Source organism: Bombyx mori, chromosome 6 (assembly GCF_030269925.1).
Source record: "Bombyx mori chromosome 6, ASM3026992v2".
Lineage (NCBI taxonomy): Eukaryota > Metazoa > Arthropoda > Insecta > Lepidoptera > Bombycidae > Bombyx > Bombyx mori.
The window spans coordinates 13,376,156-13,393,206 of record NC_085112.1 but is presented as its reverse complement, the minus strand read 5'-3'; the positions used below and the strand labels follow the sequence as shown (position 1 = coordinate 13,393,206).

The 17,051-nt window shown below is 37.4% G+C and overlaps 1 protein-coding gene across 3 annotated transcripts in view; it reads right to left on the bottom strand.

Moving 5' to 3' along the window:
* LOC101746281 (soluble guanylate cyclase 89Da) overlaps positions 1-17,051 on the bottom strand; it is a 38,403-nt gene that overhangs the window by 8,865 nt on the left and 12,487 nt on the right. For all 3 annotated transcript variants that reach the window (XR_001140322.4, XR_001140323.4, XM_004923527.5), the window contains exons 4-10: positions 16,636-16,829; positions 16,016-16,140; positions 6,257-6,388; positions 4,845-4,946; positions 3,085-3,251; positions 1,978-2,254; positions 791-934 (exon numbers count right to left, since the gene is read on the bottom strand). Coding sequence is in view for 1 of the 3 variants with exons in the window: in XM_004923527.5 (XP_004923584.2) it covers positions 791-934; positions 1,978-2,254; positions 3,085-3,251; positions 4,845-4,946; positions 6,257-6,388; positions 16,016-16,140; positions 16,636-16,829 (1,141 nt within the window). In the remaining 2 variants the exon portion in view is untranslated. The remainder of the gene's footprint in view (positions 1-790; positions 935-1,977; positions 2,255-3,084; positions 3,252-4,844; positions 4,947-6,256; positions 6,389-16,015; positions 16,141-16,635; positions 16,830-17,051) is intronic.

The following is a 17,051-nucleotide window of genomic DNA, read 5'->3' as shown; positions in this document are numbered from 1 at the left end:
TTTTCCTCCCTGGGTACTGACAAGTGCGCATGCGCCTTAGTGTCTACGTCTGCTCTCACGCACCTAAAATTCTCCGCCATTGTTGGGCTCGGGTAATTTGCAATATTGTGTTTAGTGTAAAAGTGAAATAAATAAAAGGCGATAAAATTTAATAGTGAAGTATTAAACAAAGATGAGTTCATCAGACAGCTCTTATTCAATTAGTAGTAGTTTATTTAAAAATAAAAAAACAGTTAAATTGTTTTTTTTATGAGTGAGAGGGCCCCGCCCCCCAATCCTCGCTAGAGCTTCGCCCCTGTACCCCGGCTCGGTACTCCACGGGTGCTAAGTTTTTTACAATGTCGAACTTTCGGCCTGGTAGGAGAAAAATAGTATATGCACCGCGGGAAAAAAGGAGAACATCTCATCCCTTCACTTTTCTCCCTTGGCGCACAGTGTACTATTACGCAATCGAGAACGTTAAAGAACTCGCACTAAGCACACTTAACATTAAGGCATTCGTTTCGTTGTTGTTGGCTTGTTGTTTTTTTTTTTTTATTGCTTAAGTGGGTGGACGAGCTCACAGCCCACCTGATTTTAAATGGTTACTGGAGCCCATAGACATCTACAACGTAAATGCGCCACCCACCTTGAGATACAAGCTCTAAGGTCTCAAGTATAGTAACGACGGCTGCCCCACCCTTCAAACCGAAACGCATTACTGCTTCACGGCAGAAACAGGCAGGGTGGTGGTACCCACCCGCGCGGACTCACAAGAGGTCCTACCACCAGTAAAAGAGGTGTTGCCTACCTTATAAACTCGATGAGTATCAAGGAGCCGGTCGATCCTCGAATACACATCGTTAATATAAGCGACGGTCTGCATGACGTCGGCACGAGTCCCCGCCTCTGCTACCTGGACTCCGCAGAATATTATCGTCACAGATTCGAACGCCTGCAATATTATTTATTTAATTTAATATATTTTGTACACACAACTGTTAGAAGAAACAAGACAATAAGGATACAGAGTACAAGGGCACTACTTATTTCATGTTGAAATCTCTTCCAGTAGGCCTGCAGAAGGTAAGAAGAATAAGGAACACAAACCTAGTGGCATACAGTAAACATTACATATAATAATATATACACATACATATACAAATATATATACTTTTATTGAATATAGTAAGGATAAATGGTGTTCTTTAACAGATTTCTTGAACGCTGCTATTAATTAATTATTATTATACGCTATTAATTAGATCTGATTCGAGTTTTGGAATAATTGATAAGCGTGATAAATTACATTCTATCTTCATGATCAACCAAATATTCCTACGTACTCTGACAATATCGAATTCTCGAATATCGAATTCTTGATTTATTTGATTTTCGGTATTACCTAATACCGAAATCGGTATAAATATCGCATATACGGTGCGATAACGTCACTTATGCAAATTATGTAATTTTTCAGGAGAAACGTTGGAAAATTCAACATCTTATTATATAATTAATTTTTTTTTTTTATTGCTTCGATGAGAGGACGAGCTCACAGCCCACCTGATGTTAAGTGATTACTGGAGCCCATAGACATCTACAACGTAAATGCGCTACCCAACTTAAGATATAAGTTCTAGGGTCTCAGTATAGTTACAACGGCTGCTCCACCCTTCAAACCGAAACGCATTACTGCTGTCCGAAATAGTCGGGGTGGTGGTACCTACACGTGCGGACTCACAAGAGGTCCTACCACCAGTAACCAGTAATAGTTCTGTTAGGCTATAGAAATAAAATGATAATATTTAAACTACAAACTACATCAGTAAAAGCAAACATCTCTCTTGTCTCACTATAACTAATAAGTATAAAAATGTATTTTCTCATACTCATTTCAGTGTTAACAAAAATTGCATAAGTGACTTTGTATGTGCGATATGTTTTCCATAGATTTAGTGTCAATATGCTTCTATAGATTTGGTCTTAATCACTAACTTGACAAGCAGCCATCGGATCTCGTCCTGCTCTCAAATGATCAGCAATTCCCTTCGGTATCATGGAGTATAACAGCTGATCGCCTCTCTTCTTCCACTGGTCCAGTAGTCTACAGGATTTCTCCAAAGACGAACATCGGGTCTCCGCTTTCTCGAACAGTAGTTCTAGTCTGGAGAGATGCTGCCAACCGTTTAGGAGCATCTCCTTAGAGAGTCCATGTCCGTTCATATCGGCGACGTATAGACCTGCTTGCCGGATTTCCTCTAGATCATTGAAGCTGGAAATTATTATAAGAATAATAAATAACTGTACATTGCACATAAGTTGAAACTACCTAACAAATAAAAAAAAAGGCTTTCAAAGTTTTCTTAACTATAATATTGATCTACTGGATTGAAATGTAAATTCGTTTTAATAACATTTATTTTAAAGTAAAGTTAAAATCAAATACAATTAGAAGAATTGGCGTTGGCTAAAATGGCTAAAAGCGATATCTTTCAAAGAATCATCAGATGGACTGAAGAATAATCTAAAAAAGTAATTAACCGCTAAGTATCCATTTTAAAAAGTAGTATTTAAATAAATTATATAGTGATTATTATGTTACTATTTTAACGTTTTCAAAAAACAAGCTAATTATAAATATTTCATTTTATAGGTAATATTTTAATGGTTGAATTCATTAGTGATCAGACATATCATCGCTCCAGATAGACTGTTAAAATCACGGTTAAAATAAACATATCGTCTTTTCGCATTAAAAGTGTATAATTTCCAAAAACATTCGAAATTGAGTTAATATGCGGAAACATTCGGTATCACCAGTATGTCAAAAGAGCGTAGTTTTACTTTTTTTTTTTAGTTTACCTATGTTTTGATTACTATTAACAAAATTAATACATCATTTTATCTTGTTTTAAAAGACAGCTAATGTAACTGGTAAAACATAAAAAAATAATGTTGCAAAGATGATTATAATGATATATATTATATATGATGATATTAAAAATATCACGTATGTTAAACCTTTAAACACTCTCCTGTAAAATTAGTAAGTTTTGAGATTATACAGTTTTAATGCGAGAAGACCAGATATCTGAGCCATACATGGGACTGCATAAGAAGATGAGGGCGTCAATTTCTTCGAGTAGATAAATGGGTCCCCTTAATAATATGGAACGGGCACCCTGAGACCCTCGTCTCGCCTCACTCGTGGACTTCGCACGCCAACGCACCAACTCCAGTTCGAAGATCATTGTCTGCATACAGACCACCTATTGACCAAATAAATAAATAAGCCTTTATTGCTGTTAGAGTTTAACTTATTTAACTAAACATAAAATGTTAAAAACAGAGGTAAGAAAACTATAAAATTAACTTATACTAAAACATATCTCGGCATTCGGCTTATCTCTCCTCTTAACAGCTTGTCTTTCGACAAAGGCCTCCTCTAAGGATTTCCATTTGCTTTTGTCCTTTGCGGTACGTAACCATCCTGGCCCAGCTACTTGCTTCAAGTCGTCTTCCCATCGCTTTGGCTGTCTTCCTCTAGTTCTTCTGTTTTCTCTAGGGTACCATTCCGTTATTATTCTGGTCCATTGTCTTTCTTTTGTCTCATCATATGTCCCGTCCAGCGCCATTTTAATTTTCTGCATATTGATTGAACTTTTTCCAAATTTAGTCTCTCCTTTGATTTTTTATAGTTCTATTTTATCCCTTCTACTTACTCCCAATACGCTTCTCTCTATCCTATTCTGACATATATGCAATTTATTTTGTTGTTGTTCTTTTATGTATTTTAGTTACATTGACAAATTATTATTTAAAAATAGCTGACCCGGCAGACTTCGCAGTGCCTCAATCGATAAATAAAAGACCTAAACATTTGTACAAAATAAACTTAAAACAAACAAAAGGTATCTGTCCGACGGGAGATACATAAAAGGGAAAACAAAATTGTTATTTTTATTAAATTCCGAGCATTTTCATATTTATCTACCTTTTGAACCTTCTCTGGACTTCCACGAATAATTCAAGACCAAAGTTAGCCAAATCGGTCCAGCCGTTCTCGAGTTTTAGCGAGACTAATGAACAACAATTCATTTATAGATATATACATATATAGATTACTTCATAAAAAAATGTGAAAGATAAGACAAATTTACGAGAAATATAAGCTCATGGATTTCGGAAACGTCAAAGACAAACCAGAGGATGCTTCCGCTAACCAATGTTTTGATAATAATACTCGTACAAGAAATTTGTAACAGTAACAGTAATAGTAATAATACCATCAAAATTCGTTGCCTTTGTAGCAGAAACATTAAAAAACAGGAGTGTATAAAAATCAACTTTTTTCCCCCCGACTTATTCGCTTATAGCTTAAGAGTTCAAACGGGTAGGTAATCATATGGGCTCAACCTAAGAGAATTTGCTAACACTAACCCTAGCAAGAGCAGTTCTTCGCAGAATTTATCACCGGATAGCGATCGCGACCCACTGATAAGATTCGGCGAGAAACTCAGTGGGCTATTTCGCTCGTCGAACTCTTCGTTATAATCGACGAGTTCGACGAGAACATTGACCGGTGCTTGAGGGACCTAAAAGCACCGAGAAAGTCAAGTTGACTTAGTCAACCAATTTGTAATCGAGCCCCGTTTCTTTGTGTAAACCAGTAATTAGAGACGATTTTACCAAAATTTGGGAACCATAACAACAAAAAAATTTTTTTTTCTTAACTTATATCGAATAAAATAAATTGTCATAAATATTAACTCTGTAATAAGTTTACGTGTGCTGTATCGCGTCACACGCGTCCGTCGAAATGAGTTTTCAAATTTTAATTTAAATCATAAATTGATACTCGCCTTATCCCAAGTAAACGAAACTTTTGGTTTCCTCAGGCGTAGAACTTCGACGATTGACGATTTTTCAATACGATTATACGGTCCGCCCCAAGCAGCTACCAACTAAAGTAAATGATTAAATTTTAAAATTACATCAATACTTAATTTTAACATAAGAACAAAGTTAACGAAATGCCATACATTATAAAAATATATAATGTGCCTGTTGAAAATATTATTATTAGGAGTTTCCTAATTGATATTACTGTACCATCCGATTACAACATAGGTGCTAAAGAAATTGAAAAACTGAGCAAATACCATCTTTTGAAAACTGAAGTCAGTCGTTTGTGGAATACACAAACGTCTGTCATCCCAATAGTCGTTGGCGCTACCGGGGTAGTAGCTAAAAGTATTACGAGATACCTAAATAAATTGAACAGCAACATTACAGAAACAGGCAGCTATTCACACATCAGTTATACTTAGTAAGGTGCTTGGAGACACAGTATTCGTACATAACACAAGAACACTACACACAAAACACGCCACAACCGTCAGACATACAACAGCCACTCGACACACAACATTCATCAAATACACAAAATCCAACAGACACCATTCATACAACGGCAACACAACAGCCAATAACGCAGCGAGGAGGACGACGAGGAAGAAGAAGAGGCACTACTCATGCACAGTAACACACGCTGGGGTTCTCTACATCATTTAGTCATTTTCTATTCTTTTTTTTTTCACATAAAATATCATTAAAATTTTGGGGTATAGATATATTTTTTCCTTTGGGAAACGGGACGGGATATTTATCAAAGCCGACACAAGTCGAGGAAGAAAAACCTAAAAAATATTATTATTAGGAATTTTAAAAAAGCTTAACTTGCCTTACGTACTTTTATACGTACGAAATATCACCGGCATCTTTTTCTTTTGCTTCACCTTATCCCACTAGGTGGGATCGACACAGCTAATTTTTCGTCGTCAGCTCAACACTCACTCCTCTCTCTCTCATATCGTCATTCACACACTCCATCCATGTCTTCTTCGGTCGACCTCTTCCCCCTCTACCTTACATCTCCTAGTCACATACATGCATGCATCTGTGTGCTTAGTGCGAGCTTCTTAAGGTTCTCGATAGCGTAAAAGCTAAGCCATTTTTGTATGCAGTTGGATCAGCGCCCCTAGCGGCAAACGTAAGCAAACGATCCCATTCCATACAAATATGAACTAACTTTTACGCTATCGAGAACGTTAAAAAACTCGTACTAAGCACACTGAACATAAATTAGGTACTTAAGGACAATAAAATAATTACTGTTGCACGTTTAAATATTGAATTCACTCGTAAAAGTCGTTCCAAGATTTTGCGGGTTATTTTAACGCTAAATAGCTTTAAAAACAGATTGACGAGTTACTTTTTCGCCGGCCATTAAGATTTTCATTCTTCGGTCAAGCAGTACTCCAAACGGAAACAATTGCAGCAGTAGCGAAGCCGGCACCGATGGTAGAGGACACGCTATGTTCTTGCGGAACATCAACGATTGTACCTTAAATGAAAAACGATTGAAGACAAACATATAATTTTATATTTAAAAAGAAATGTAGTTATGGGCTCTGTAAATTTTCGAGATGATAATATGGTCAGAGCGAATATTAACCGTTAAGAATTTAATACGGAATCGCTCGTATTATATTATGTAATTATATTATGTATATGTAATTACGTAAAATAGAAAGAGAATGGATGAGAGAACGAAAAGAAAGAGGGAGAAAGAGAAAGGTATTATACACTACTCGCTTGTGTATGCGACTGTCGCGCCTGCGCACGTCTCATTTAACGGTTTTATTCTACGCACTTTTTTCCACGGATTTTTTCCACGGATTTTTTCTTACGGTTTTACTATCACATTTTTTTCAGGAACTTCGTTCCAAAAAATATACATATCACAACAATAAATATATTCAGCTATTTAAATCGAGTAAACTTAATTGAAGTTCAATTAAAAACATTGAACTTGTGGAAGGCTTAAACGACGAAAGGAAAGATCTTCCACTGAGCGGGTGATATTGCTCGGTAGACCGACGGTCCGAATGTTGTTGTTCGGAACTTGTATATACGCAAGCTCACTTTGAAAATGTCGTAAGCGAGATTCAGGCATTTGTCAAATATCTTGCATTGTATGATGGCTACCCACTACAAACTCTTGATTATCATTATCTCAGCCTGTCCACTGTTGAACATAGGTCTCTCCAAATGATCTCCAGTACGGCAGGTCTGTTTCCGCCTGCATCCAACAAGTCCCAGCGATTGTCACCTGATTGTCAGTTCATCTGGTAGGTGGACGGCCCACACTGCGCTTGCCATTACGTGGTCTCCATTTTAGCTTTACTGGTGGTAGGACCTCTTGTGAGTCCACGCGGGTAGGTAACACCACCCTGTCTGTTTCTGCCGTGAAGCAGTAATGCGTTGAGACCTTAGAACTTATTTATTTATTTATTTAATTTACTTCAGATTTTACATCCATATTACACGTCTTCATTACATTGCATTAACATTTCATTTATACTAAAATTAAATAAAAATAATAACTAATCTCGGACTAAAACAAAAACAATAATAATAAAAACAAAAAATCAAATAATAATAATAATAATAATAAAACAAAAACTCTAAATTAACATGAAAACTACCTTAATCTAAAGGCTGGTTTGGATCCAGAGTGCTCAAAATGCACACGTGTCCAGTGTTGCATTATTGGGCAGTCCAGATCCATCCGTGAGGCGAACAGCTGTAGGTAGCGGATAGCACTCTTGTGGATGTCTATGGGCTCCAGTAACCACTTAACACTAGGTGGTCTGTGAGATCGTCCACCCACCTAAGTAATAAAAAAAAATTGCTATTATTTTCGCTATAGAATTATCAGGAACAAAAAACATATTTTATTATTTTGTACGTAATCGTTTTTCAGTATGAACTATATCTAATTATTTTTGTACTAGTACTCGGTTAATTATAACAAATTTTACAAGACATTCCTATTTACAAATTTACTCTAGCTTCTCTCATTACAAATGTACATAATAAATGGTATGTTGTACGTAATTTGCTGAAGAAAGTTAGTAAATAAGAAAACATTCCTTAGAAGGCGAGCCTCATTTGCGGCTACCGAACGCGAACAGGGACGTAATTGGAAATAAAACTTTGGATATAATCTGATCTAAGGCATTCTGAAATAGAGCTAGTTCGGAATCTCTATATGTTTTTAACAACTGCAATCTCGTATCTCTACCGCTCGGACCGGGAGATCTTCTAAAACTAAACAGATTTAAATAACGTAAGGGAGTTCATATAGAGTCCCTTCTTTATTTCGCCAGGTTGTGTTTTATGTAATTAACACCACAGTTGGAACAATATAAATTTTATTGTTGTAGCGGCATAAAGTAATTACATTAAATTAGTTATTATCACATTATAAATTATTTTTATGTTTTTCATATTTGGCGGTAAAAAGGTATTGTGTCACAGACTATATCCTTTTTCCCACATCTCGTGCGTTCCGGCTTACGCATAATAAAACGCCACAAACGCTTCCACTTACAGTAATAGGAAGCGAAAGCAAAGAGTATTGTGGCTAATTTGATTTCATCACCATACCAAAGCTAAAGTACCATTGGCCACTAAGTTTCTAGATGTAGGCCGCGATGCCGATCCAGTGGTAAATTCAGCGAAGCAATGCTTTGGTTAGGTCTAGTATTAGGCATCAGTATGTCCTCCCTATGAGCTCACCTGTCAAACCAACGATTTGGCAGGAAAAATAAATAAATAATATACGTTACATTTCCTAATTTATTTTTAAAATTGTTATTCTAATTTAGCCTATACTAAGAGCATATGGCGATATTTTTCTTTTCTCTTCATTTTCCCCCTAATTCCAGTCCTGTCAGCGTTACATAATTAATAACTCAGCCATTAAGTTCAAGGTTTTAGACAATACAGTTGTGACAATGGACAGTAACCGCACAGTTAAGGAACGAACGACCTCCCCTTATGTTATTCGATATCCGTTAATAGCTCCTTCAATTTGTTTAACGCTCATTGTCGATATGCACGTATTTATTATTGTCTTCGGTAAATTGTTTATATTTATTTAATTGTCGCTTAGTGTCTTTTGTTGTATTTCGGTTTAAGGGCTGGGATAGACAATTGAGACGTAAACCTCACGTCTCAAGGTGGCTACTTTCACGTCATGATATTATTGGGTATTCACGTAACTACTGGTGGTAGGACCTCTTGTACTGGTGGTAGGACCTCTTGTTTACTGGTGGTAGGACCTCTTGCTTACTGGTGGTAGGACTTCTTGTGAGTCCGCACAGGTAGGTACCACCGCCCTGCCTATTTCTGCCGTGAAGCTGTAATGCGTTTCGGTTTGAACGGTGGGGCAGCCGTTGTAACTATGTTGAGATTTTAGAACTTATATCTCAAGGTGGGTGGCGCATTTACGTTGTAGATGTCCATGGGCTCCAGTAACCACTTTACACCAGGTGGGCTGTGAGCTCGTCCACGCATATAAGCATTAAAAAAATAAAAAAATAAACTGGGTCAAGAGCTCTTTTACCAATCCGGCAAGAAGTGGATGAGGAGATCTGTAGGCCGGGCTGAGTGGTGTGGATTGGCAGAGGCCTATGCCCAGCAGTGGACGACTGTGGGCTGTTGATGATGATGATGTGTAACATGTAGCTATCATAGAACACAAGTTTTGCCTGAATGTCGCTAACGACATTTTCAAGATAAGTCTGCAGGTTCCATATACATAATATTTGGACTGTCAGTCTAACATTACTTCCTAAACTGATACAGTCATGACTAATACAGACTCCGAAGTGATACAGTACTCTTCGTCACCTTCCAAATATGTCATAAATATAAAAATGAATTGCTATTCGTTAGTCGCGCTAAAACTCGAGAACGGCTGGACCGATTTGGCTAATTTTGGTCTTGAATTATTTGCGGAAGTCCAGAGAAGGTTTAAAAGGTAGATAAATATGAAAATGCTCGAAATTAAATAACAATTTTGTTTTTCCTCTGATGTGTCCCCCGTCGGACGGATTCCTTTTGTTTGTTTTAAGTTTATTTTAAACAAAAGTTTAGGTTTTCTATTTATCGATTGAGGCACTACGAAGTCTGCAGAGCCAGGTAGTATGCAATAAAAAACGTCCTATATAAAAAAATATGGTGGAAATATTTTGTTTATTATCTACAGATATAAACTAAATTTTGCGATCCCGTGTTGCAAAACAAAAATAGTACAATGGATTTGTTTGTCTAAATAATTTCGGATATTTCTTCTAATAAATAAAACATTGGCATACATTAAGTGAGCACGGATGTAAGCAACATCTGTATAGGGTTCGCTTGGATTCCATTCAGAAAATACCATTTAAATGTTTAGAGAATGTATAGTAATGTTTATTCAGACGCGGTAGGGGGTAGGCAGCGGCTTGGCTATGCCCTTGGCATTGCTGAAGTCCATGGGCGACGGTAACCACTCACCATCCGGTGGGCCATATGCCCGTCTGCCTACAAGAGTAATAAAAAAAAAGATGGACACAGAGAAATACGGATAAACTTTTTTTTAATTTTTTCCTACCTATGCTGATAGCCTTGAGAGGGTATTTCAGCTTCGCCCTAACATGTAGGTGAGCTCACGGGGCTCAAACCGGAGTGTTGCTAACACTGACCCTAGCAAGAGTAGTGCTTCGCAGAATCTACCACCGGAACGTAAATACATTATACATTGTACATACTAGAAGTGTGTTTGCATCGTTGTCAAATCAGATAAAAAACAAAATGGTTTGTGTCTGAGATTGATTACAAATATCTACGTGAAAAAATACAATACAAATGTGACTTCAACTCCAAGTCTAATCATTGACGGGAGCTTTCACTTTCGGAGAGTAACCACCTGTAACCACTAAAAACCAAGCGGCCGTGAGCTTTGCGTGAAAAACATCAAAGCTCGATTATAATTTTTTTCAGAATGAAATCATATATTTCATTCGGTATTTTTTTGATTTAAAGATTTCCATTAATTCAATATCAGGTCGAATAGAACATCAAAAATGCGTTTTTTATTTCTAAATAAGATAACGTGTGTAAGTCTACAATTTGCGATTAGAAGGCCCTTTTTAAATAGTATAATATTTATTTAATGATAATAACTGGGAGCAAATCATGCACGATCATCCACCCAATTTAAGATTCCCTGTGTTATGAGGACCAGAGATTGTCATACTTACTCACGTTTTAATATATACAAACATATGTATTAGTTACCCAGCCAAAGAGCAAACCAACCTGTTCATCACACGAATGTTTGCCAAATGTGGGAATCGAACCCACGACCCGCGGCGCAACGGTCAGAAGCCCTAATTATTGCACTACCGAGTCAGTCTAAGATTGAATTAGCGGTGATGGCCAACATCATTTCGGATCTTCCCGATCTATTAACGGTGCTTTTAGGTAACTCAAGCACCGGTCATCGTTCTCGTCGAACCTGTCGCTTGCGACAAAGGGCTCGACGAGTAAATTAACCCTCAGACAAAGCTCACTTCGCCTAGTTTCTCGCCGGATCTTCTCAGTGGGTCGCGTTTCCGATCCGGTTGTAGATACTGCGAAGCACGGCTCTTGCTAGGGTTCGTGTTAGTAACGTCGTCAGGTTTGAGCCCCATGAGCTCACCTACTAGTTAAAGTTACGCTGAACTAGCGACTCAAGGATATCAGCTTAGGTAGGAATAAAAAAAAGCTGATGGCCTGGGTTCGTGACATGATCTTCTGATAAGGAAAATCTTCCTTTTTCTTCTCAAAAAAAAAAAGTGTGTGTGTCCGCTCCGACGCACGACTGGAGTTTACTGGATATAAAAAATTAAACGAAACAATACGAGAAATAGTTCTATATTACGACAACACGATACACTACAGATTATTAACAAATTAACGAGACACAAAACAAACGACTAACAAATATATGAAAATACAATAATGAGAGAAACGCGCGATCAGTACGAGGCTTTGTGGCGGACTGCCGGCGCAGCAGCCCGGCGTCACCTGCGATACGCATTTCGTGTGACATGCGCAATCAGGCGCATAACGCATTTCGTGTGACATGCTAGTACGATTTTGGTCCCCATAATTTTCATACCCCGGGCCTATATATGTAAATCGATTCTAAAGGAGTAAACTCCAAAAATCGAAGCTAAGTAAGCTAATAAAGTCGAACACAAGCCGTCGGTCTCTTGAAGACAGATAAGGAAAAATAAAACTCTATCAAACATTCACAAAACTGTTACGAATTCGGAACGCAACGGAACGGCTCCCTAGAAAGACGTGAAATAAGTTACGCTGAAGTCTATTTGTTTTCGTGTTGTGTTTTGTGTGACTTTTGTTTTGTAAATGTTACATGAGGGGACGATGTAGTTATGTAAGAATACAACAATACATAGATCTAGGACGATCAAAGTGAATACGAACAGACAATCAGTGTGCTTAGTGCGAGTTTTTTAAACGTTCTCGATAGCGTAAAAGTTAACTCAAATTTGTATGGAGTTGGAACAGTGACCCTAGCGGCAAACGCAAGCAAACGTTCCAACTCCATACAAAATTGAGTTAACTTTTACGCTATCGAGAACGTTAAAAACTCGCACTAAGCACACAGAGCTTTAAAACAAAACAATTATGCATTTATTTATAAAGAACCTCTTATAATTGCATGTTAGATTGTTTTGTTAAGTCAAACATTCACTTGAATGTATCTAATTTAATCGATTCCAAAAAAGCGGGAGATTCTCAGCTACATTTTTGTGTGTGACCTTGATGATTCTAATATGCTTCCATTTAAATTATCTCAAGAACCGACCAATATTTTTAGAGTTATCCTTAATAATGCAGACTTCGAGTACTTTGATAGTATTTTCACTTGTATGCAGTTGAACTCGGGTTTATTGTTGTTAAAACATTTTGAACGATAAAGTAATATACCATTATATAAAAAAGTCACAACATTTGACGTCACATGTGGTTAATTGTTGTGCTTAATCTTATAAAACTATTAGTTTGCTTTATTAGCGACTGACGTCACACGTAATGCACATTTAGCCACATATTGGAACATCAATGCGGTGCGCTATCCTACTTAATTGGAATCACTCGATTGAACTATTTTACAATATAAAATAATATCAGCCAACTTTTATTTATATTTTTAATTTGTTGCTTCGATGGGTGAACGAGGTCAAGGCCCACCTGGTGCTAAGTGGTTACCAGAGCCCACAGACATCTACAAAGCAAATGCCGCCACCAACCTTTAGACATGATTTCTAAGTCTCCGTATTTTACAGTACAGCGGCTGCCCCACCCTTCAAACCGAAATGCATTACTGCTTCACGGCAGAAATAGGCAGGGTGGTGGTACTTACCCGTCGGGACTCACAAGACGTCCTACCATCAGTAAAAAACTTTCTTATAAGCGACCCAGTATCGCCTAGAGCGGACTGCTAGTGAAATGAATTGTGTCACAGAATAAAAGCAACGAAGTACCTACCTCGTGACCGATGACGTCAATAGAAGCTGAATAGTTAAAATGTGTGTTAAATTGCAAATGAATCAACTGTCATTTTCATTTCGTGGTGCAATGTTCGCGCTAGCTACATTAGGGATGGGATACGTCTGTTTGACGTTTAAATGTCACATGTCACAACTTAATTTCAAAGTAAAAATTAAAAGAGCAAAGGTTTGGTTATTTAGATGTGTTTGATTGTTATGAGTTATATTAAGTGCGTTGCGATTTGAAGAGCATGCATGATTGCAATTTAATTGAGATATCAACTATTTTGAGGTTAGAGGTGGCATTGGGACTCTTGCGCTTAAAGGTGTCAGTAATCGCTTTTAATCAGGTGGAGTTTGACCTAATATATCCTTATAGGGCAAATTATGTAATTCTGTAAGCATCTGCAAAGTACACAGTATAGTAAAATTCATAAAGGAAATGATGTGTGGAATAACAAATATTTGTGCAGTTGACACGCGCGATGATTTAACATAATTATGTTAAATCTTCTAGTCTAGATGTTTATATTTGTCTCTTTCAGGTGTTGTTTTAGATTCATCATTTTTCAAAACACAACATTATACACCATGCTTAGCAATGAAAACTTTTCGAAATTAATTCCTAACCTTGTTTTTGTCTTCATAATATGTTATTTCATTTCAATTAAGCTATAATCTATTGTAGGTATACGACAAAGGGAAGATCTTCCACCGAGCGAGTGATATTTGCTCGGTAGACCGACGGTCCGAATGTTGTTGTTCGGAACTTGTATATATGCTTATCTTAAAAATGTCGTAAGCGAGATTTAGGCATCTGTCAAATATCTTGTGTTCTGTGATGGCTACCGTCACACTATAATCTATATATATATAAAAATGAATTGCTGTTCGTTAGTCTCGCTAAAACTCGAGAACGGCTGGACCGATTTGACTAATTTTGGTCTTAAATTATTTGTGGAAGTTCAGAGAAGGCTTAAAAGGTAGATAAATATGAAAATGCTAGGAATTAAATAAACATAACAATTTTGTTTTTCCTTTGATGTGTCCCCCGTCGGACGGATTCCTTTTGTTTGTTTTAAGTTTATTTTATACAAAAGTTTAGGTCTTTTATTTATCGATTGAGGCATTACGAAGTCTGCCGGGTCATCTAGTGAGATATATTTTTTCCTACCTAAGCTGATGGTCTAGGGAGACCATGTCAGCGTCGCCGGGCTAGTAGGTGAGCTCACGGGGCTTAAACCTCACGATGTTGCTAACCCAAGCCCTAGCAAGAGCCGTGCTTCGCAGAAAGCCACATGGAATTGTTATAACCATCTTAGCAAACAGAATTTCAACAAAATAATGAGATAACTTTTCCATTTCTGTAGACCTATGTCACGGAAAACTGTACGAATAGATTACGTAAATGGAATGGTATTGGACAAAGGTCTGAAGCACGAATATAATTTAATGTCCAAGTTTCTCGAACTATAGATCTGGGTTACTATCTACTCAGAATAGGGCGTATTTTGAGTACAAACGGATTGGCATTACTGTCTGGCCCATCTCTGCCGCGATGCTCTCTCAGTTGGCCGTTTCGTTTAGGACAGAGAGACAGTTAAACAATAAAAGTGAGACCTCGGAGGACTCTGGTATTGAAGCCAGGTAGGCTGTGCTGAATCCCTCAAATACTACAAATGTAACAGAAAAAATATTACTGTAGTTATTATCCGGTAATAATTATGAAAAATTAATCAGTCACAATCAATTATTAAATTTCTCCAGCAACTATGTAGTTTTAAGTTAACTGAATTGAAGGACTTTTTGGCGGGAACGCGTGGAGCGAAGTGGTGTGAATTTTTTTATTTTGTTAATTTAGTTTAGTTTTGTAATAATGGTGGCTTATTCACTGTTTAGTTGCTGTGAAAGTGCACAAATGTGGTAAAATGAAACAAAGTCGCCGTACGAAACTTTTCGGAATCTTCGAAAAAGTCCACTGAAAAAGTCTCAGTAAATAACTACCATTTTACTGAGACTATAATTTATCCTATAAGATCTCGTTTCATTTAATTTCATTTAATAATGAAATTAATTTCAATAATTTATTAATGTCCCAAAGTAATTAACTTTATTTCATGTCGCTCCATATTATTTTTCATGAATTAGAATATATAACAGATTAGGCTGTAGGGCTGTTATAAACCTTCGCCTTTCCAGTGAGAAAAATGGAACTACTACTAAACAATTGTTAAATTAAATTTTTAATGTTTTATTTTGTCACACAAATATAATTTTCATCTGATATTAATGGAAGGTCTGCCCGAAACGTGTATGTGGACAAGTCGATAGCTATCATCAAATTTAATAAATATGCTCTCCAAAAATTGAGCTGCTTCTTGTATTTTTTTCTTTTTTTTTATTGTCTTTGTAGGCAGGCGAGCACACGGCCCACCTGATGGTAAGTGGTTACCGTCGCTCATGGACGCAATGCCAGGGGCAGAGCCAAGCCGCTGCCTACCTTTCTAGAAATGCTTTCTAGAAATAAACTACTGATTAGACTAAAGAAAGTGCCGAAAATGTTAATTGATACTTACGTAATCACTATTGTCGAACTCCAATCTCAGAACCGCATTATAGTATGTTCCCTCCATGCTCTCTTTCATGATGGAAACTTTCAACTTCAATGAGAAGATGTCCTCGGCTATCTCGTAGAGCTGGCCTGTCAAAACAACAAGTTTACAATTTTTTTATTGCTTAATTGGGTGGATGAGCTCACAGCCCACCCGGTGTTAAGTGGTTATTGGAGCCCATAGACATCTACAACGCAAATGCGCAACCCACTTTGAGATACAAGTTACAACGGCTTTCAAACCGAAACGCATTACTGCTTCAAGGCAGAAATAGGCGGGGTGGTGGTACCTACCCGTGCGGACTCACAAGATGTCCACCACTAAAAGTAAGTTTAAGTTTTTGTATGTATTTTAAAAATCTACTTATATATAGCCAGTACAAGCAAAGGATAATACGGTGTATCTGGCCACTATCACATAAAGACTTCAACAAAGTTAGGGACGTACAATCTAGCCGCTTCTGCATTTAGGCTCCGATATCAACCCAAAATCAATTTGTTTGTCGATCTAAAATTTTAAAAAATACACACACACACACACACACACCGAGTTTCTTCTCGTTATTTTCTGCCAACACCACTCACCCATCAGGTAATGCGTAAAGCCGGTCCTTCCACTGCTGTATACGAGTTCAGCTCCGTGCCTGTGAGCCCTCGTGAGCTGCATGCTCGGAGACCGCATCCTCGGAAAAGTGTACCGCATACGCTGATGGATGTTGTCCACGGACTGCAGGAATGTGCAGAAGTATCGACCGGTCGCACGTATCATAGTGTCGTAGCTGTAATACATTTCAGTCGAAAAAAAGTTTTGAAAGCACCAAAAATTACCAATTCTAATTAATCTAAAAAAAAACCGTAGATTGCTATTGGCTGGATTGATTATAATCGGTGACACAAAGCCGCAAAGTCTCTCCTGCTTAAGCTGCATGGGGAAGGACCGGCAAATAAATCCTTATTGAGTCGGGATAATATGGCGTAGCTTAGTGTAGGCATCAGAAAAC